We start from the raw sequence: 22,621 nt of genomic DNA on the forward strand, positions 1-22,621 counted from the left end.
AGCATACCACCTCCAATTAGCTTCAAAGGGTGATTGTGTTACCCTTTAGAAGATAATAGCATCATTCTTTCACCAAAAAAAACATGCCACATCCTGAAAGTCCTGCAGCTGAAGTGGCCTGCTGAAATGGCCAACTCCAGAGGTACTCCTGTTCTTGTGCAGAGAACTTTCAGTTTTGTTAAGTAGCCTGTGAGTAAGTAGAAAGTTTGGGGGTTTTTTGTGATACAAATTTCATTTTATATTTTAAGTCAGCAGCCGCCAAACACTGTATTTGGTCATGGCTCCGCTTTTTGATTTTCACTGGTATTCATTTTCTTGTTACTCTCTACATTTATGGAAATAGCACATCAAGGCAAGGTCAAGGTACTTGCCTTTGCATAGGTGCCAGCTGTTACCAGGAAAGGAGTGATGTATAGAAACAGGCCACAGAGAAGATTAAGCAAGGATAGACCGAGATGAAGGAAGACATGAACGCCTCTCTTACTGGCTTGAAGCAACGTGAAGGGCATCTTGAGAGTTATGCATCTTTCTTTTTATTATATGCCACAAAACAGCATATAGTAAATAAATCGGTATTCAACTTTATAAGCTATATGCTACAGTCCATGGTGTAACTTCCACTGCCTAAGTAACTTACAGCAAAATTATTTCAAGTTTAGCTCTCCATTTGTGCATTTGGATGGGAAAAGAGTGTGATCAATACATTTATTCCAATTAAAAATAGACACTAAAATGAAAAAAATGGCATCTCACAAGGGAAAAGGCAAAAGTAGAAGTAGAAAAGCAGGGTTGAAGAAAAGCATGGAAGTGAGTTGCTGCACTGATAAATGAAATGCGACAAAAGAATGGAGGAAGTAAGCTAGCAATGTGGAATCCATTATGTTTAGATTAGCAGAGTTCTCTAAAATAAAGGAAGCGGCTTTTATAAACCACGTGTCTCTGGAACATGTCATGCAGATAGAAGTGCCGAAGATACACAGGTAGCAGCAGCAGACTTCTGCTGACAGGGTTTAATCGTGGCTGCTGACAGAATTAGGTCAGCAGAACCGATTACAAATAGTTCAAGCTTTTTGCCTTAGTTTTCTTTCCAGTATTATTGCCCGAATCAAAGATGCTGGTGCATAGGAAATCTGTGAAAAGAATGTTGCCGGTGATACGCTATCATGCTAGCAACTAGAAGCTCTAGTGTAAGTTACGTGATTTTTGCTTCAGAAATGCACGTTCAGCTAGCAACTTGGTTTGGAATTTGTAATTCACGGGAGTGATTAGCAATTGCATTTCAGTTAGAACAGAGTTGTGGAGAAGCTGTGGGGAGAGCCTGCGGGGAACCGGGTTCAGCACTCCCCGCTGCGTTTTCCTTTCCCCACTGCTTGTTCAGGCTGTAAAGGCCTGGGCTGCCCTGGCGCCGTTGCCGCCGGCCCAGCAGGGGCGGTGGGCGCTCCCCACACCGTCACCGGCAGAGGCGAGGGCCCCTCTACCTGCTGACCTGCTGCTCCCACCTGCGGGGATGACTTCCAGCGCGCCAGGCGGGCTCTGCCCACACCCACCCGCCTGCCCCCCGCTGCGAGGGAAGGGTAAGCGGCCCGGGAAGGGCGCGGCGCCCAAGGGCTGAGCTGCCTGCCCGGCTTACCTGCGCTCCCGCTGCTGAGGCACCCGCGGGTGGCAGCCGGCCCAGTGTAGAGCTCTCACCGCTGACAAGGGGGACCTGGGTCGCAGCTATGGGCTCAGGCCCACCCACCCAAGGCGCCTCTGCCGGTGCCCCCCCGATGGCATTCTTCCCACGCAGCTCCCGCTCCCAGGGGAAAACACTGCCTTAACACGGGCCCATCTGTACAAGCCTGTGTCACGGCGCTAAGCACTGCCCGAGCCTGCCAGGTATGTTACCGAGCCCCTGCGTTAGCGTGCCTGCAGTTGTCTAGCGTGGAAGAAACGCTTCAATGCAGATTGCAGAGGTTGACCTGTAGCTGTTACTCGTATGGCCCCTGATACCAAACAGAAAGGACTTCCATTACATCCTCCTCCTCTTGACTGCCTTGGGAAAAATGTGTTGCATCCGGCCTTTAAGTTGGAAACATTAAAAAATTATTTTTTTGTTGTTGCTACATGTTCTCCGAGGAAGAGAGATCTAATGTAAGACAAGGATTATCATACCACACCGGGTGGCTACATGCTCTCTGGTCCCATGGGATATCGAGGTCAGTGCTGCTTTACTGCCTGTGCCTCACCGCAAAGAAGCTGAGGTGTTAATCTCCTGGGGAGCACGTCTTCTAAGACAACGTCTGTGAAAGGCAGCACAATGTGGTTCACAAAGTTTAATCCTAAACACCAAATGCTACCCAAGCAAGATCCTTCTCACGCAAGGTGTGGGGAGGAGGGAGGAAGGAGTCGAGCAGAAAGGGGGCAGCAGTCCCAGGAGTATAGTCGGTTTCGAGGGCTAAATTGAAGTCAGGATGAAGGAAAACGGGGTGACAGCAGATATTAAGCTACAGGCCCAAACCTTGTAAACCGGTAGAAAAACTTCCCCGTTATTGTCAAAAGAAGTGTGAATAAATGATCACAGAAGCAAGTGCTGGCATCACAAAAGAACAAGATTAATGCATTTTTAATTCATAAGGCATTAAAAAGCAGAACGAAACTCAACTAAGTAGTGTGAAATACTATCATAGCCAGAATTTTTGAAAGCGTGTACAAACACCACTTAAATCCAAGCTGTATCCTTACTACCACTACCACCAAGTTCCTGTAATTTCCCCTTTTTGTTGTTGTTTTAACACGTACATGAATGCACAGGCTTCCAACTGTTCACTACCTTAGCAGTCGTGCCCAAGACCAGTCCCCAAAAAGCTCCCGAGCCCTCACGGTTCAGCTCTGAACAAAGACTCCCGCTCTTCCTGCTGTCTCCCAGTGCCAAACTGTAGAAGCCAGTAAGAAACAATTACTGCAACATACAAATAAACTTCCTTTTTCACACTTCTGACAGAGGTAGGATTGACTGGCGGTGTTTTTCCTCTTACAGAGCGTGACTGCCAACTCCACAAAAAAACTGGTAGTCAGAAAGAGTTTATTTTAGTCTGTGTTGTTACACAACGTGTTGGCTTTGACGGAGCCTACTAAGGAAATTTCTCCTGCTGGGCCACAGCCGACTACCGCTGACGTGTATCTGCCGGGGGGCTACTTGGTAAAGCAGGTCAGCAGAATGATCTGGATTAAGACAACCTCCTCCACCCCAGAAGGGTTCATCTGTAACGTCGGTCAGCTTTACTGGTTTTGTTGAACGGGCAGACGGTGGTATTAAAACACGCAGGAGGAACTCCGGGAGGCTCCTGTGTAACTGAAGTGCAGTTAACGTGCCAAATCTGTGGATGCCCTCAAGTCAAGACGGACTACCTAGGAGCTACAGTCACCAACTGCTAAGACATTTTTCCCCAAAATCTTCCATGCCTCCATCCTATTTGGAATTATCTTGCTTTCACTTAGTTCTGGTACTCCTTTCTGCAGGAGACGAACAGGAATCTATTGTGCATGCTTTACCGGAGGGAAAGCAGCAGTAGACTGCGGAGTCCTGCATGGTAACCCCATTTATGGCCCCTCCTTCCTAAAGGTCAGAGGAGTTCCTGCTAGGTCATTCAGAAACACGGGTATATAAGGACTATAAAGAACTTTAAAGCAAAGAGTTGAGTTTGAATTTAGTTTCCTATTTGACAGAATATAAGGTGGCTTCTGGGGAACTGTGTATCTGTGCACACTAAAGCACTGAACTTCACCCTTACAGCAGCGTTCAGTAAGGTTCGGCAGTAAGATGTCAGAAGATCCACAATTTAGCGTGATTTCATTTGGAGCTTTTGATTTTACCTTTTAGATTAAAGCAGTCTGAGCATGAAGGACTTCTGTTGGGCCTCCTCTTCCTCCTCCTCTAGCCTTATTGTAGAGGTTTTCCCAGAAAACCTGTAGCTTTTAGCGGAGCGCTGCAGATCGTCGGTCAGGTTGGGAAGGTGCTGTAGCTCAAGTAGGGTCTACAGGAACGTGCCATTCGCAGTGTTCCCCTTCGTACACGGAGGATCAGTCTCTTGAGTAGGTTAGATTGCGCTTAGATAATTACCGCTTCTACATCTAAACAGACCAGAAGTAGCGCTGCGTTGACCTATAATGCTGCGAGAATTAAGACAAAATTTCTTTATGTGAATAAAGCTCAGAGCTTCCTCTTAAAGACCGTTTCCAGAGCAGAAATCGGAGCCCTCAGGCAGAGTCCTGGCTTGTGCAGATGCCCCGCGCTTGCCTAATAATATCCCCAAATGTATACGGGAAATACATTATGCTGATGACTGACAAGAGCTTCAAGTCGCAGTGAATGCAGCGCAAAGGGAAAAGCAGCAGGTCTTCAGAATCTCTGCTGCCCGCCCTAATTATACTCGGTACTTCGTTGGCACCCACCCGCACCCCCCCAGTGTGGGACTACCATCACCGCTCCTTTGGCTTGCGAGGATTTACGGAAAGCGTGAGGGAGTATGGACCGCGGGCGGGACGGCGCTCAGGCCTCGCCAAGAGATCTAAGCCCCGGGAACCTGAAGAAGAGGAACGATGGCAGAGGTGCGTATTTAAGATGTTGGGTTTGCTGCGAACACCCCGATCCGCTGCCTTCGGCGATCACAAAGCCAACGTGACTTCCGACTGCAGCAGGAACGCGCCGCAGCCCACACCAAGTTCTAGGTTACGGTGTGCGTTTTCGGGACGTTGTTTTGGAAACGATTCGGGACAAATAATCCCTGCCTTCCCTAGCGAGGCTCGCAGGCGTAAGTACCCACTCCTACTCCCGTCACGGAACGCTTCCTCCTCCTCTGCCAAACGCTGGCCGGCGGCGGGGCGAAGCCCGGCTCCCTCCAGCCGCCCCGCCTTCCCCAGACGCGGCTTAAACCAACTGCCGAAGGCGCGACGCCCTCCCCCGGCATCACCGGGAAGCGCCGGGGCGCGGGCACCGCCGCGGGGCCTGCGGGGCCCGGCCCGGCCCCGCCCGTACGGCGGCGCGACAGCGGCGCGCCACGAGCGTGCCGTAAAGCGCGGCGGAGCGCCCCACGCGGGCGGGCGCCGGGGCCGGCATGGGGAAGCGGCGGGGCGGGCGGGAGCTGCTGCGCAGCCTGAGCAAGAAGCAGAAGAAGCACCTGAGGGAGTTCGGGGAGGAGCACCCTTTCTATGACAAGTGAGTGCCGGGGCGGGCGGGCTGGCTTCGAGCGGCCGCCCGCCCCGGGAGCCGCCGGGCGCTGCGTGCGGGAGGCCCCGGGCGGGAGCCCCGATCCCCTCGGCCGGCCGGGGCTTCCCCGCGGGGTGGGCTAACCCGCGCTGGGCCGCTCCTTTCCCCCGGGGACTGCGGGACCGGCTGCCCTGGGGCTCCAGGCCCGAATAGCCCCGCTCAGCCCGAGGCCGGCCTGGGCGGCGGCTGCTCCCTGGCTTACTTTCCCTGGGCTCCTGAGGGAAGGCGAGGAGTTGCACCTGCATTTCGCACCGCCGCCCGTGAGCTTGAACTCTCGAAAGAAGCAGGGAAAGCAGAAAATCTGGGCTCAGACTTGTCTGAAACAAAAGTCGCCAAGTCTTGCTGCGCAGCCCGGGCGCTGCCATAAGGAGCGGAACAGCGGAGCAGTGTAAGCTAGGCTCCTGTTCTGACGCTGGGTCAGCCCCCTGGCTCGTCAGGGCTCCAGCTTTCCCGCTGCTCGTCCCACGCCCCTTTCTGATCTCGCCAAGGCTGCGAAAGTACAGCGCTGCAGATCTTGTGTGACGGGAACCGTGGCCGCCTCAGCAGGGTGCCCGTCTGTCGAAAAGGGTACCGAGCTTTTGGAGCCCCATGTCAACTTGCGAGGAATGAGCTGCTTAGTCCAAACGCTGTGTGATTTGGTGCTGCTGCAGAGTCCTAGGAGCCTGCGGGGAAGGCGCTGTCAGGTCACCTGTTCCGTTTAACGTTACCCACCTTTAGTAGCGGGCAAATAGTGTTAAGGTCTGTTATTTGTGCGTACCCTGGAACCCTCCCGGCGTGTGTCACTTGGGATGGAAGGAGGAGTCCCTGGCCTGCTGGGGAGCCATGTCCTGTGTCTCACCCCGTGCAGTGACACTCTGTCCCACTCGAGGCTCCGCATCTTTCTGAAAGAGTTGAGGTTAGTTTAAGCCCAGCTTGTGCAGCGTCTTGTTTGCAGAATTGCAGTTGCAATGCTGGTTAATTAATGCTGTTTTTCCTGTAGTATGTGTCTTTTCCCCACTTCATAGATCAATATTTAGTGCTAGACATAGGCTCTTGCTCTGGTTAGCTTTGTTGCACAAACTACCCTTGTAGTTAGATTCCTTTTAACACCTGGTTTTCTGATTAAAACCAGATTCTGTTTTAAAACATTTCTCTTCTTGATCTATTACAATGCCTGAGCACTTAGGCTTCACACACGGGGTGTAGCATCACCTGAGAGGGTAACCTCTCAGGGTAAGTGCCGAGTCTGTTTTCCTAGGGAGAATTGTGTGATGCTTTGGTTTTAAGCTTTCTTTTAATTTCTCTAAGGCTTGTATAACTCATCAATTCCTTCTCCCCCTTCATCTCTTTCATCCTGTGTATAACATCATTGACAGAGTAAGATATTTCAGTGTTTTCTTTTCAGGGTTTCTGGAAGACCAGAAGCAACTCAAGTCTGTGAACTGGTAATATATTTTTATTTCTTCCTTACTTTCATCTTTGTGTGGTTCAGTGAAACACTTAGCATTTCACGTTACCAAGTTATTCAGGCTGATTAAGTTGTTCCCTTTAGAAAACCTGCGTTTAGGAGACAAAAATGAATGTGATTTTTGTGTGGCTCTGAATTGTTCTCTACAGTGTCTAACTCAAAACTGTAATACCATGAGAGGGCAGAAGCAGCAGGAAATAACATAGCTCTTCTTGGGTTTTTTGCATATTACTTAGTCACAGTGAAAAGTAAATCATGCTTTAAGTTGTTTTAATAGTATTAATAAACGTAGTGTTGCACGAGTTAGGAGATGTTTCGTTCTCTTTTGAATGAAGAAATACGTTAATGCTCATTCCTCTTCTTCAGATTGCCAGTGCTTTACTTCTCTTTCAGTCAGGATTTGATAACCTCCTTTATCATCACATCAATAAAAGACTTCAAAGTTTCAGTGTGGAAAAATTAATTATTTTGGTTCATTTGTTTCCCTTAGCAATTTTGTGCATTAATGTCCTATTTACTGATTTTTCCTCTTTGGGCTGAAAGGAGCTAAGAAAGAAGTAAATGGTGCTGTGCCTACAATCCTGGTTTCGCTATAATTTTGGCTGTAACCCGGCACACTGCTGTTGGTTTGTGTGAGCCCGGGACAGAACTGGCTCCGAGTCTGGCTTGTTTGAAGCTTAGAGCTTGACAGCTGAGCCAAACCTGACCAACTCCCTAGTGGACTATTGTGAACTGATGGCTATTTCACTTACCTTCTTGAAAGCCAGAAGCGTTTTCAGTGAGCTCTGTCCCTTGTATGCATGCCCTTCTACAGTTTTTGCTGTGTGTGTCGTCTTCTTGGGAAAATCCAGTGCCAGTTCAGTAAACGCCTTGTCTGTGGAGATCAAAGGTCCTCACTCAGATGAGACTGAAAGAACCAAATATTGTGATGCTCTCAGTGAAATCAGTGCAGAACGAGGCACTTCGGCCTAAGTCTACCAAGATGCTTTCATAATCTAAGTGGAGGCATCCAGCATAACTATTTGCATAAAAGGGTGATTTTTGAGAAATTCCATTGCATCTGCATAACAGTAGGATGGGAGAGGGAAATCATAACATGGGAGCTAGAGGTGAGGGTATTTGCCTGCTGCCTAATAGAGTGTTACTGTTGTTGGCGTTACACTAGTGTTTTCCCTTGCAGTCCGAGACTTCTGATAAATCAAGTGCAGAAAGCGATTCGGAGACTGAAGTGGAACAGGTCTCTGTGTATCGTAAGCTCCTGGCTACCCTGAAGACCTCTCCTGAGTCTGAGAGTGAGGAAGAGGAAGATGAAAGTGAATCGGAAGAAGCTGGGGAAAGTGAGACAGAAATGGACAGCGAAGGGTCCCAGGAGACCGGAGAAGCAGGTGGAGGTGAAGAAGATAAGAATGATGTACTAGACCAGGAAGAAGGTAGTTTGTCTTTTCCCATGCTTTGGTAAACATTGTTTCAATTAGAAAGTTTGAATGAATAATGCATGTTTTTAGCCAGGATCCTGGTGTAGACTGGCTTGTTGGCTGGGTGCTCTTCTGGCATGGAGACTCTGTTGCTCCGTTGCCTCTGTGGGTGGGAGCAGCAGCTGCTGAAGGATTTAGCAGGGGAGAGGGTAGCTGTGCTCATTTTCCGGCAGACAGCCCGCTGCTGCTTCCTCAGATGTTGTTTGTGCGGCAGCACAGAGGAAATCCACATGGAGCAGCATACCAGGGGTTCTCACCCACTCATGGGAGACGCAAGCTGTTCTCTCACACAGCATCTGGTTTGGCTGCTGCCACCGAGAGGAGGGAAAGGTTTGCCTCGTAGCAGAGGAAAGAATATGTTAATTGGAAGGAAACCTCCTCTCCCTTATGATGAGGCGTCCTCATTCATGAAGTCTGCAAAGAAATTCTGGGAGAGAGGAGTCAACTTTTTATTATTTTCAGTTATTTGGTGTCTTTGGAAACTAAAATATATTCCCCGGATAGGTTATTTCTTTCATTTTCTCTGGGGAAACAGACATTATATGTTATGTAACGTTTGGCATGCTAACCAAAAGTCGTCTTTCCTGTAGAATACAAAGCCCGCTTTTATCTTTTTGGATAGAATATTGAAAGAAAAAGAATTGGTAACTCAAAGGGATGTAATATCCCTTCGGCCAGTTTGGATCAGCTGTCCTGGCTGTGCCCCCTCCCAGCTCTTGTGCACCTCCTCGCTGGCAGAGTATGGGAAGCTGAAAAGTCCTTGACTTAGTATAAACACTGCTTAGCAACAACTAAAACATCAGTGTGTTACCGCATTATTCTCATACTAAATCCAAAACACAGCGCTGTACCAGCTACTAGGATGAAAATTAACTCTATCCCAGCTGAAACTAGGGCATAGCTATAGACAGTAACTTTTCCAGGAGAATATAACCCATTTCTCTCTCTAACAAGTTACAGCTACAGACACAGCAGAGCAGACGCTTGCCCAGGAGCAGGCTGATGGTGGGGATACCTCTTGTGACCCAAGTCATGGAGTAATTGAGGAGTTTACTGATGTGAAACACGAATCTGAATTTAGCTTGGAAACCAATTTCATGGAAGAGGAGAGTGGAGACTGCAATGCAGATAAGAGAGAGAGCACTTCTTCACAAGCCTTTTCAGAAGGTAAAACGCAGTATGTTTGTGTTTAGTGATCTGCCTCTAGAGGAGTATCCGTAAACCTGTGTAAATTATCAAATGCCCGAATGATACGCTATATAGCTTCTGAGTTCTTCCGCTGCATTATTCATTGTATTGCCCACATGTGAGCTGGTTACATAAGGGACGCTTAACGCTAATGCAGATGTGTAGCTGAACCATTTGTTTTCTGTAGCCCCTGTGGACTGGGATTTGTGCGTAGCTTCTGTTATGACCAATAAAGCTTGAAATATCAGGAACTAGAAATGTGCGTGGAGGGGGTTATCTTGTTCTGTTGCTTAATAGTAGTTTAAAAAGCTAGTGTAATACGAAGGGCCCTGCAAGCCTGCACTTGGCTGTGGAAGATATTCTTGGCACAGACAGCACGGGAGATAATCACAAAGCTGACCTGTGAGGGCATCCTTCACAACTCAGTGGAGTTAGAGGTGAGATTCTGGGAAGCTTGGGGCAGCCACAGTAATTTAGACAAATGCTCAGGGCTCTCTGAATTTTGAAGGTTATGCAGAGGAGTCTGACTGCACCAGGATCAGGACGGCATGAGGCATCAGCGAAGCATCTGTGTGGTATCTTTTAAGGGTGTAGCCCAGAATCTCAACGCCGCAGTGCGCTGATGGGTGCAATCTGAGCTTCAGTGTTGGAGTCGTCCCACCATGTGTAGTACAAATAACTGTATGCACGGGTGTGTGATCGTTCAGTGATATGCCACACATTGGCACTTGCAGAGCTTCTATTCGTATTTCATGCTCTGTGGTTTTAATATCAGATGGCATAGTTTGAGAGGGAGAAATATGTTTGTAGCATCCCTAGTGATGCTGGCTTGTCATCTTGGAGCAGCAGCTGACATTAGATCTGGGAGGCAGCCTAGCTGATACATGAAATGTGTGGAAGCATCAAAGGGCCATGTGATAGAAAAAACAGCTTGTTCTTGTTACCATGAGAATATTACTTAGGCTGTTGGCATTGCATTTTAATGAGAACCATAGCTCTCCAACTGCATGCTAAGTATCCTAACAGCTTTGTGCAACCTATAAATGATGCACTACTTTTCAGTGGGTTCCTGTAGCTTGGAAGTGGCTTTATAATCTATTACAGAAAATGAGTCACCTAAGATAGCAGAAAGGGGATGGATTTCTACTGTGGTCCTGGGGTCACTAGAATTCCTGAAAACGCTTCACATTATTCCCTCTACTTTATCTGACAAATGCTGGAATCAGTAAAACTCAACTGAACAGAGAACCTGTGTCACAGTTAAATGATATCCTGTTCACTTGCGTTGCTGGGAAGATATTCTCAACAGTGTCATAATTAGCAAATGTCTTGACTTTTGCCTGGATAGCTTGTGTGTGGGCTAGATATCCTTTGGCAAGCACTAGTGTTCTCTAATTAGTTTTCTTTATGCAGTGAGTGCTGCTGTGCTTCAAGCAGTGTACAGAGCTTGGTTTTCAAAATAAGCTTTGCATGTGACTTGTGCATGCCAGTGTCTTTGAATATAATATGATTTTACAGTTCCTTGCCTCTCCTTTCCAAAAAGAAATGCTGATTAGATAAATCAGACTTTTGCTCACTTCAGGCAACTTTTGCCTCCCTTCCCCAAAACCCGCCTAATCTTTCTCTGCTTTATCACAAACTGTGTTCATATCACTGGCCAAAGATGCAAAGCCCTGGGCAGAACTGTTTATAAATTAAGAAGGGCAGTAAGTTCACTTGGGTCTTTCCTACTGACAACCTATTTCACCTGCAAGGGATGGATGTGTCAGAGCTGAAGGCAGAAAATTGCCACAATGTTTTCTATTACATACTGCTTTCCTGTCCAACATTTGTTTTGTGATTGAAAGTTCTAGTACTTCCATAAGTGCTTCTTTTTCTTTTTTTAAAGCAATCTGTCAACTCTGTTCTCTCTGTTCTTGTAGAGAGAGTTTGACATCTTTTCTCTCATCTCCAAATGCTTTGAAATAACTAGTTTTAACGGTGGTGGTGGCCAGCATGGAAACTGTTGGTGTCATTTGCAAATCCATTTCGAAACCTGATTCCAGTATTAGCTACAATAGTTCTCAGGCTATTTTTTTGTTGTTGTTATAAATAGATCCATTTAAACAGCACATGGACAAAGAACTTGAAGAAAAAGAAGTAGAAAAAATGTCTACGCTTCCTAAAACTTCAAGTCAAAGCAAGGTAACAGTGTTCTGTAGCCATCCAGAGTTCCTCAAAATGCCTGGATTAAAATAACTCTTTTTTTATACAAGTGAAGTAGATTCATAGTTGTTATTATTAGCTGTTGACACTGGAATTGTCAAGATTTTGTCACTGTGTTGTTGCTGAAGTGCTTTCTTCTTCACTTAGTGCTGAGCGAGAGTCGAAATCTAAAGTCTGCTGTTAAGTAGGCATGTGGCGACACATCTGAAAAACATAGCTTCGGAGTTTGATCTGTAGTCCCAAAACCACAAGTTTAGTACTCTTGACACCGGGCAGAAACAGGACTGGTTTCTGAGTGGTAACAGCGCAATGCCAGGGATGTGCTCTGCAGCTGAACTTGTGAGGTGACCACGTACAGTCTTAAAAGTACTTGTGATGCACTCTCACGTTCTTGCTTCGAGATGGCTGTATCTCTGTACGCATTTGCAAGCCAGTAAAGGGGAATTGAACACTTACGTTGTTAATACTGGAAATAATAGGTGAATTACAGTACCAGAAAACCACCTCATTGCTTGAGAGAGAATATGGGTTTTGAAAACGTTCATTTTTAGACAAACCTTTGCTTCCTAACTTTTTCACATCTGATTTTGTTTTGGAGGGTTGCCTTGCATTCTGGTCAGCCATATGCTGGGTGACATTCATTGGAAGATATCCAATGGTTAGTCAGTCAGAGAGAAAGCTGTGATTTTAAAATTTTAGTTTATTTTTTTCTTTTTTGGAATATGGTGGCCAAAAATACCAGTGCCACCTGAAGCTATGCGTGATATATCTTTGCTTAACTTGGTGTAGCTACTTTACAGAGATAGATAGGGACAACTTGCGTAGCAGAAGGCTTAAAGTTTAGAGTTGTCCCCTACTACACTGATACCTTTTGCCCTCGAAATCAGACAGACTTCCAACAAGATTGCATTTAGCAACTGATTCACAACTTCTGGGTTTAGTCCCTAATGGGGTTTTGTTTTCATCTTTAGATAAAGTACATACCTCAGTGCAGCTGATCTATAGCTGTAGTCACTCCAGGGTTCTCATCTTGTCCCTGGTTTGTGCCACTGATTGGCTGGATGGGTTAGGCAGAAATGACATCCTTCCTCTTCCTCGGTTTTCTCATCTGTACAATGAGGACAGTTACAGACACATCACTGCAAAATACATTCGGATCTACTGAGCTCAAGTTTATTGTTATTTACCCTGGTAGACTCTAAGGAAGAGATTGCGTTTTGAAAAAACGGTTTCAACTTCTATAATGAAAAGAGATTTCTCAAATTTCATGAACTTGATTGAACTGCCAGCTGTGGTGATGTGCTTTTAAGTGTACTAAGTTTGGTACCTATGACTCCTCTTTGTTTGTTTGTTTTCTTTTCAGTGGCCAAGGCTGGGCCAACTAACTTTTTCTTCCACTTTGGAGAAATGTAAAACTTTGAAGGCAGACAAAGAAGTTGATGTGAAACAGCTTTATCTTCACAAGCCTTTAGAATCCACTTGGCCAAAAGTGAATAAACAATTTCTGTCCTCAGCGAACAAACCAAGCGATCCCTCTTTTACCCCGTTACAAAGAGAGCTCTTCTGTATCATGAATACGTACCGGGACTTGTTCTATCCAGAAAGAAATGCTTTAACAAATGGAGAAGAAATCCGGCATGCTTACTGCTTGCATGCCTTGAACCATGTTCTGAAGGCAAATGCCCAGGTGCTCAGCAACAATGCCAAACGAAGAGACCAAAAGCCAGGGACTGACAATGATGACTACAGGGATCAGGGGCTCACTAGACCTAAGGTAAGAGAGCTTCGTTAATGTGATTCCCCCATCCCCACCCTGGCTGTCTGGTCAGGCTGTATAAACATCCTGGTGGATTATCCGGAAGTATTTCTGTTGCTGCTCTCTCAGGTGACGTGTTCCTGGGCCTGTGCCTTTCCACATCCCTTTCTCGTGCCTCGAAGTTGTCTGCCGTGGCCAGGGCAAATACCCCGTGAGAAGCAGTGAGCACAGGGTTGTCAGTCAGCCTGTTTCTGTGCTGAGCCATGAGTTTGACTTCTCTTTTTCTTTGTCCCCCTATCACTACAGACTGACATGTCACCTTTTCCTGCTACCATTTCTAAATCTACCAGTACAGAAAGGTGCCTCCACATTGATCTTCAGTGTTAGTGCAGGTAGCGGAGGCTGTCGCCCAATGTGGGATGTCCCAGAAATTTTTTTTTGTCCTTAGGCACTTGTGGGGACTTGCCTGCATGGAAGGATCTTTCTGTACCTGGGAGACCTCGGGAAATCCCAGTTCCATCGTCAAGGCCAACTGTCATAGTTGGTGGAGCGGGCCTCAAACCAAGGCTCCCTGGATTCACAGCATCCTCTAGTTGATAACCAGGTGGATTCAACTAGGGCTAGCCTGTCACTGGTGGTGCCAACTACCTGTTGAACAGTTTCAAAGTTGGGTTTCAGTGTTTGCTGCACGTCTGGCAAATGCCTTTGGTTTCTATGTTGGCTCCCCAGTTAGATATTTATATTTGAGTGCTGTGCAGAGGCTATCGCCACCCATCCAGGAGCCAGCTGTTGACCCTGTCTGTGTATTGTGGGAGCTTTTGCTTGCTTGGGGGGTAGGGAGAACAGGAGAATGTGCTTAGTTTTCACTTCCCCTGTAATGGTTCCCCGCCTCACACCCAGGGTACCAAACTGAGCTGCTGGCCAGTACCTGTTCACGAGCACGCTGTCCCAGTGCATCCTCCCTCCTCGCTGCATGTCAGAATTGTTTTGTTTTGATTGTTGGGATGCCCTGGGGGCAGATCTAAGTAAAAAAAAAAAAAAAAAAAAAAAAATTACTTAACATACAGTTAACTGTGAGTGTTCATATTTTATGGGTTATTCTGTTGTAACCATTGATCTACGCAGGTACTGATGATAGTGCCCTTCAGGGAATGTGCTTTGCGAATTGTGCATATTTTCATCAGTCTTCTTGAAGTGAATGACAAAAGGAAAATAGATGTAAGTAATAAAAAGCGCTTCAAAGGGGAGTTTGGCTCTGACCCAGAAGAGAAGCCCCCCAACCTGAAAAGACCTGAAGATTATGAAGCTGTCTTTGCTGGCAACATTGATGACCACTTCAGAATTGGTAATGACCTACTGAACAGATGATTTTTAGCTTGTAAAGAACTGAGACGTAACAAGTTCTTCTTAAATGTTTAGGAGCTATCAGGGCTGGAAGTTCTGGTGAGACTCTAGGCTCTGTGGTATTCGTGCTGGTTTTGCACTGGCAACTTGGATTTTTATGAAAATCTTTCTTGCCTTGCCAGAACTTAAAAAGGAAGAGAAAATAAAAAAGTAATTATTTTTCACATCAAGTTCAGAATCACTTAAAATGCAATGATTGCTTTATTGTAGCAGCACTGCCCACACCTCATTTTAAAGAGGATAGCCTTGACTATGCAGCAGTCTCTTTCATGTTATTAAAAAAAAAAAATCTTTTGGGTTTAATCAGCCTATTCGCAATGTCTCTTGTAGTCAGTACTGTTTGGAACAAAATTAAAGCTCAGTACCGAGCAAAGCAGTTTTCTACTGTGCTGCCCATGTTTTTCATGAAAGCAAAGGAGTAGCCAGCAAGTAAGACTGTTGGACAAGCCGCAAGTTTGAGACTATTTCATAATATTGTAATCTCAGGCTGTTTTAGTAACTCAGTATGCAGAGAATTAGCTAGTGGCTTGGTTCCTGGAGCTGCCATGATGAGTAGGCAGTTTTTCTAACTTAACTCGACAGATCAGAGACTTTTGAAATTATTGCCCCTTGAAAGGTAAATTGGCATCCCAAGAGATTTAATGGTACAGTGGAAGATGCGAGCAGGTCCCACTCAGTCTTTCTTCCTTCCCCAGTGGGAAGGCTCTTAGCCTCTCTGGCTGAGAGCCTCTTACTTTCAGTAGCATAACAACTTTCCTTTCAGTCCTCTCCCATACCACAGTCTGCTTGATCCACTTACTAGGTGCGAAGGAATGCTTGGAGAAACTTTCGGTGCTGTTACTTGCAGAAGCAAATCATAGAAGCAGAATAATTATTCTTTCTTACTGTGCCTCACACCCTGTTACTTCTGCACAAAGATCTAATTTAAAGTACATTTGTTATGCCTTACTAAGACCACCCTTTCGCATTTTAAACAGAAAAAAGACTTGATGTTGTTAAACCATGTATATGCTGTGACAAGTGATATCTTCTTCCTGGAAATTCAACCAATTGTGCCTTTCCTTTTTTTTTCCCCTTTTTTATCATTGGATTTAAATAGATAGCGGGAGGGGTCCCTGTTGCTGTCTGTGTGAAATTCTTGCAAGTGCCTTCAGCTGTGCCCATGATAGCTGGCTTCACACAGAGAGGGAGAGAAGTTGAAGAGATGCCTTTGGGCAGACTGTAGCGGGTGGTTTGAATATGGTCTGGACTACCTGGATTTTTAGGATCAGAAAACTGTGGGTCCTAGCAATGTTGCCATGTTGTTATGACACAGGTAACAAAACAGACTCCTTTGATTCCTTTCTTTTCCTTTCTTTAACATGAGAGGTGACGCATAACCTCCGTCGGCATGTACACCACAACGTGCAGTGTGAGAAGCAATGCCAGGAAAGGTGCAAGACTGGTGATGCTTTCAGGCATCGTAACATGAAGAACCTTTTCCTTTGCGTTTTAGTAGCAACTCTTGTGGCCCTGTGAATAAAGGCAGTTTATAGTCAAGAGGTCCACACTGAATTTTTCATGACAGATTAAGGTAACAGTTATTATAGTACCTAATGGCAGAGACCAAAGTCTCAGATTTAGGGAGAAAGGAGTAGTTAATCATTTCTGCTTTTTATTTTTTTTCTTAAGTTCTTCAGCCTCCTTATCCCCCTTTTTGGCTGAAAATGACAAAAGATGTGTTTCAGTTAAAAAATGTTGTCCAAGCTATGAAAAATCTGGAAAAAAGTACTACTGAAAGAGTTTGCCGAGCTTCATGAAAATCTGCCAAATGCTTGTCAAATGGGGGTGGGGTGGGTAAGCACTTTTCAGGGGAAAAGAGAGTTTCAGACAGATTGGTTTCATCCAGCTCTAATCATTAGTATGTGTTAAGGGAGAGGAAATGTAGGGAGGTACTGTTACAGAGCGTGCTGGAAGAAAATGGTTGATAATTGACCTTAACTAAGAAATTGCTGTTGGTTGTTGTCGGACAGGGGTTGCGATTCTTCAAAAGAGTATGAGACTATATGCACCATTTTACTCATCGGATATCATCATTGCCTCTCCCCTGGGTATGAGGACTATTATTGGCGCAGAGGGGGAGAAGAAGAGAGATTTTGATTTTCTATCATCAATAGAAATTCTCGTAATTGATCAAGCAGATATTTACCTGATGCAGAATTGGGAACATGTTCTGGTGCGTTTTCCATATGTACTCATTTTTGTGTTGTACTGTGTCTCGTTAGCCTGATATAACTTAGTTTTGGCAGTGAACAGTATTGCTATTTTTTAATTGACTTGATTCCAGATACGTATGCTTGTTCCTTTTTCTCCCTCCACCCTGATGTTTTCCTTATACTAAGAATATTCTTTCTACAGATTTTGGTAGTATTCAGCACCTGTTCTCTATAAATCTTAGTATTTGATACTTTAGTGGTATATTTCATCAGAGAATTTTTTGGACAGTTTTAATTATCTTGCAGGGTGAGATAATGATGATGCCTTTAATCACACCTGGAAGAAAATATGCCGGCTGTCTTACTGCCCAGTGTCGCAGTCAGATTGCAGCTGCATGAGGAATCCGTACAACCTAATTCAGGTTCCTCCAGAAAGCGATAGGAGCTGGTGCTTGTCTCCACTGACTGTAGAGATACTAAGCATTAGTCGTGTCCGAAGTTAAACAGTATGAAGATTTTCCTGTGTAATGAAAATACTGCTCTGGGATTGTGGCTAGTATGCAGTAGTACCCATGCTTTTTGGCTTTTGGTTAGTAAAAGTTTTCAGCGTTGAAAGGTTGGGGGTTTTTCCACATAGAAACACCTTTGAGGTACCTGGGCTGTGCATTTCGACAGCATGATGTTACTGTACACTTTGAGCCCAGAATGTGTCTTGTTTCCTGGGGAGTCCCAGGAAAGGCACGTCAGCCTACGTGATATCCAAGGAATGAGTCCTGGAGCCTGTTTCCTGTCTCTTCCGTTGGGTGCGACCGCCTGCCGTGCAGTGGCAGTGGCGCCAGTCCTAGGCGTCATTTAGTGAGGCCAAAATGAAGTGAATTTCTTCCCTTGCACCCAAACTCTCCCTGAATGCAATGGGAAACTGCACTTGGGCTTCTTTCAGCTCAGAAACCTTGGGCCCATTCACTGTAAAACAAACAAACAAATCCATTATACTTGCCCCGTGGGAGAAGATTGGAAGCAAAGGTTACTGTTACTGATGGCTAAAGAGGTGGTAGCTTTCAGTTCTGTGGTGGGAAATCAAGTAAATTACTCTTGTTGCGGTCAATAAATTCCAGACAGTCGTGTCTTGGGAGATCACTACTATTTTATATTCTGTGCTGTCTTGCTCATCCCTGCCCACTTTCTCGCTGCAGTTGAGGCTCTTGCAGTCTGGGTGCAGTGGATGTCAGTCAGTAGCAATGTGTTTCCATCTCTCTGTGTAGCACCTGATGAAGCACATTAACCTGCTGCCTCGGGATTCCCACGGGGTAGACTTTTCCCGAGTGCGAATGCTGAATCTCAACAACTGGTCCAAGTACTACCGCCAGACGCTGCTGTTCAGTGCTCTTCAGGATCCCCAGATTAACTCTGTCTTCAACAAACACTGCTTCAATTACGTGGGGCAGGTGAGTTCACAGATGAGCTGAAAGCCTTCTTTTAAATGCTGGCGTAAGGGAGGCGGAGAAGAACAGAAAATGCAACGCATGGAAAAATTCAGTTGTAGAAAGACTGTCGGCGTGCCAGTCATTTCCATTACCCAAGTATTTCAGTCTGAATCTCCATGACACTGCACGACAATTTCCAATGCTGTGCCAAAGGCATGAAGAACTACTCTTCTTGCAGTGATACTTATTTGGTCCTGTTCTTTCATGGGTAGCTGTTTCATGTCAGAAATCAGATTTTTTTTTTTCTTAATTTGACACACACAAGTTACCTTGTTTTATTTATTTTGTTGTTAAACGGAGGGTTCGCCTGCTTCCCTTCGCCCCCCCCTCCCCCTCCCCCCCGTATAAGGAGCACAAACTGCTATTACTTTGAAAGAAACAGGAAGAGTAAAAACCTTAGTTGTCTATCTCAAATTTATGGAAGTCGGAGCATAAGCAGTGGTCATGTATATTTAACAGATCTGGTGTGTGTATACGTGAATGTAGTTTTGTATTGGAGCTTTCCTAAAACCAGCCTGTGCACTGCTTGCAGATGTGAGGTACGAGCAGAAAGCCGGCTGGAGTGTGGCTGCCTTTGAAATGCTGCTTCCCTGAATGTCCTACTTTCTTCTCGCAGGTGGCTGTCCGCAACGTACCGCTCAGTGGCTCCATTAGCCACGTTGTGGTCCAGCTTCCTCATGTTTTTCGGAGGCTAGAAGCTGAAAATGTAACTTCTGTAATAGATACAAGGTACTCTGTGTTCCAGACTATTTTGCTATGCGCTAATGACTGCAGTTTCAGATTTAGTTGAGCATACTGTTTCCTGCAGAGCACAACGTGATTTCACCACAGAAGTACGCCTCCATTAGCCTTCAGATGCAAGTTAGGCTCTGCACAGGTGGAGGGGAGTAGTGAACTTCTCCTTGCCAAAGGCACTGGAGAATAAAGTCTGGGAAAAGAATACCGGTCTCTGCCATAACTGTGTAGTACTGATAAAGCCTTTGCCTTTTATCTTCTACACATGTAGAAACCCTATGAAGTTAAAGAAGGAAAAAGGTAGTCAGAATCTTCTGTAGTCTCTTGTGTCTGATGATATTCCTGTCTGAGGTCATACCAGTATTGGAAAGCGAAATGCTACCTCTGGTTAAAACACATTTGTTTTCTTAACTCAGGTTTCAGTTTTTCATCGACAAAGTTTTGCCTGAGTACCGCGATGCCATCATGTCACACACGCTCATTTATGTTCCGTCATATTTTGACTACGTGCGTCTTCGAAATTACTTCAAGAAAGAGGAGCTGAATTTTACTCACATTTGTGAATACACTAAAAAGGCTGGCGTCTGCAGAGCAAGACGGTTCTTTCTCAAGGGAGAGAAGCAGTTTTTATTGTTCACTGAGCGCTTCCACTTCTACAAAAGGTGAATTGTGGACCGAGTTTTCCTTTGAGTTGCATGTGTGCTGTTTTGGAAGTAGAGTCTGACCTTAATCATAGATGGGCTATCTTGCTTTTTGAATCTGTTGGATCTCTCTGAGGACTTGTTTGACTGAAGTAAGAGCTTTTCAGTTTGCTTTAAAATTTTTGCATGTTGTCAGCAGTCCCTTGCAGAGACTCTAATACTTCAGTATGTGCAGGGCTTTATTCAGGAAGGTAAGTGCTGCCAAGTTCCACTCATGTCAGGACAGGATGATATAGCCTGCAAAATGGGATTCACTGTGCCTTTTACTTTTGTTCATCTGTGCCACAATAATTACATAAAATTCTGGAAAAGTGTATGTAATTGGTTCAATAACGCAATACAGCAAGCTGAGGCCACCTGGAAAACTTGCAGTGTCCTGACTGGAGCTGTTTAGAAGCTCCTAATGGAACAGTTTTTTCTGTTAGCAGAAGATGTTTTGGCAAATATGAAAAGTTTTGTGAGGCTTAGTCTGATCAAGCTTCACTGTTTTAAAATCCAAGCCAAAGAGGCTGAATACTGCAGAATTTGGTGGCGGTCTGTACTTCAGAGAAAATCGCAATGCCTAGCAGCGTTAGACGTGCCCTCCCCCCTGCCCTTAATTCCACATCTGTGTTAAGTTCAGTCTTCATGACAGTCTTCATGTCACAGGTTTGAGCTGAGCTACAACTGATGTGGAAATTGGAAGAACTGAGATAGGATTGATGTTTTAACATTCACACTTTGTGTAAAAATTGGCAGCAAAGTTACTTGTCTGGTTTTTTTTTTTCCTACTACAGGTATACGATAAAAGGCATTAGGAACCTCATTTTCTATGAGTTACCAACCTACTCCCACTTCTACAGTGAGATTTGTAATATGATGAAGGCCACAGACAATGGAGTGGATGCTACTTGGACCTGTACTGTGCTCTACTCCAAGTATGATGCTCAGAAATTGGCTGCAGTGGTTGGCATAGATCGCACAGCTCAAATGCTACAGTCCAAGAAAAATGTGCACCTCTTTGTTACAGGAGAAAATGAATAAGTGATACTGCAGACTAGATGACTAGAGGGACCTGGATTTTACTCCTAATGCACTTTTTGATGTTGCTTTTTTAAAAAGTATTAAACTTTTTACTCCCTTTTACTAAATATTCTGTTGAAATTGTTCATCTAGTATTAAATTTTGTATTTCAGTACTCTGTCCAACAAGAAACGAAGGATGTCATTCAAGAAAGCAGGGCTTGGGGGTTTCTTCTGTATAGAAACAAAATCAATCCAGAACTATTCTTCTTGTATATTGAAAAACTCACTGGTCAGTAAGGATTGATGCTGTGATAAATAACTTTTGATTGGATTGCTTCACTTCATTTTCAGGTGTAGCAAACTCACCTTCTTTTATCAAAGGCAACTATTTCCTTTAATCTAGGGGAAGAAATGTGCCCAAGTATTTAATGCAGTCACTATTCTGTAAGCCTGTGTAAGGGAGGTGCCGGCGAAGCCTCTTCAACACAAGCGCGTTGTTGAATGGGGGTTGAACTTGCTTCAACTTGACAGTTGTGAGAATCCGTGAATGTGCTGGGGTAGGAGCTATGGTTTTGCATTTTTTTCCTGAGTGACCTAAAGATTTCTGCCTCCTATTTACAACAACCCCTCTGGCCGGTCACTTTTACCAGGGATAAGCTTTTCCAAAGGAAAACAGCTTTGAACTTGGCAGGCAGACGAGCCTAGGCCTGCCTAGCCCCATGATCGCCAAAGCAGCGCTGTGGAGCACAAAACCAGGTGGTGCAGTTGTAAATACCTGCGGTCTCGTATCTCACGCCGTGGGTGGGGTTTTGTTGGTTTGTTTTTTCTCTCCTCTTAAGGGTGTGTCATGGGCAGCATGGAAGCATCACGGTGCTGCCTCTTCTTTCTTTTCTTCTCCTTCCAGGAAGCTAAGCCTAATTTAAAAGGAGCTAAAAGTAGAGAGATCAGTTTCTGTAAGCATGTGCTAGGACTGCAAGGAGACTGTTCTGTGGAGGGGCAGGTGAGCCCAAGTGCGAGAAGGAAACCTCCATCCTGTGATAAGCTTTGAGGGAATTCTTGTCTCGGAGGCTTAAGTAAATATACCAAAGTGAAATAAACTCCTTGAGTAAATGCACAGGCACGTCATTTTAGCCAGTTTTTTATCATATTCTTCATGCCTGTATTTCTCGGAGGCTGTGAACTCAAGTAGTAATTGAAGTCCCAAAATCATTTAGTAGACATGCAAATCCATGCAGTTTCTTGCTTTGCATTTTAAGTAATGATTTCTGTTAATTTTATGTACCTCTGCCGTAGCACACAAGAATTAAGAGCCAGCCACAGCAAAGTTCTCCCTGTGAACATCTGTCTGCTGTACAGCAGAGGCAGCAGTAGAGGCAAACAAGGATTTTTCTTGTATGGCCTAAGCTCGATGTGGGGAATGGTGGCTGTGCATATGAAAACAAGCACACAAAATAGGATTAAGGAATTTTCTTGCTTCACCAGATGTACTTAGCAGAGATGAATAGCTGACCTCTGAGGAAGCTACTTAGGGAGATAACGTGATGCAGTGCAGCTACTGTTTAAAGAAGCAGCAAGAGTTTTGTGCCAGAGCCTTAACTACGCAAGGATTTTTCTGCCTCCGCTGAAGTCAATAGCAAAGTGCCTCGATGGGAGCAGGGCCAAACTGTAGTAAGACAAGCATACTTTGACATATGAAATGTATATGCCAGTGTTACGTTTTTAACGTTGATTACTAATTACAACTCTCTGATTTCCAAAGTAGTGTGTAAATGCCTCTTCGCT

General features: G+C 45.2%; 1 protein-coding gene across 2 annotated transcripts; it reads left to right on the forward strand.

The window, feature by feature from the left end:
- The first annotated feature begins 5,093 nt into the window (after positions 1-5,093).
- UTP25 (UTP25 small subunit processome component) lies at positions 5,094-21,012 on the forward strand. Of its 2 annotated transcripts, none has more exons than XM_076334492.1 (12): positions 5,094-5,194; positions 6,630-6,669; positions 7,873-8,122; positions 9,122-9,334; positions 11,451-11,539; positions 12,924-13,334; positions 14,442-14,661; positions 16,733-16,935; positions 18,178-18,360; positions 19,016-19,128; positions 19,551-19,796; positions 20,612-21,012. In XM_076334492.1, exons 1-12 carry the CDS (start codon positions 5,094-5,096, stop codon positions 20,856-20,858), a joined length of 2,316 nt encoding a protein of 771 aa, XP_076190607.1. In that variant the 3' UTR covers positions 20,859-21,012. The 2 variants fall into 2 exon arrangements, with proteins under 2 accessions (XP_076190607.1, XP_076190606.1); XM_076334491.1 differs by lacking the exon at positions 5,094-5,194 and adding an exon at positions 5,625-6,140.
- Positions 21,013-22,621: the final 1,609 nt, after the last annotated feature.

This window comes from Aptenodytes patagonicus, chromosome 3 (assembly GCF_965638725.1).
Source record: "Aptenodytes patagonicus chromosome 3, bAptPat1.pri.cur, whole genome shotgun sequence".
Classification (NCBI taxonomy): Eukaryota; Metazoa; Chordata; class Aves; order Sphenisciformes; family Spheniscidae; genus Aptenodytes; species Aptenodytes patagonicus.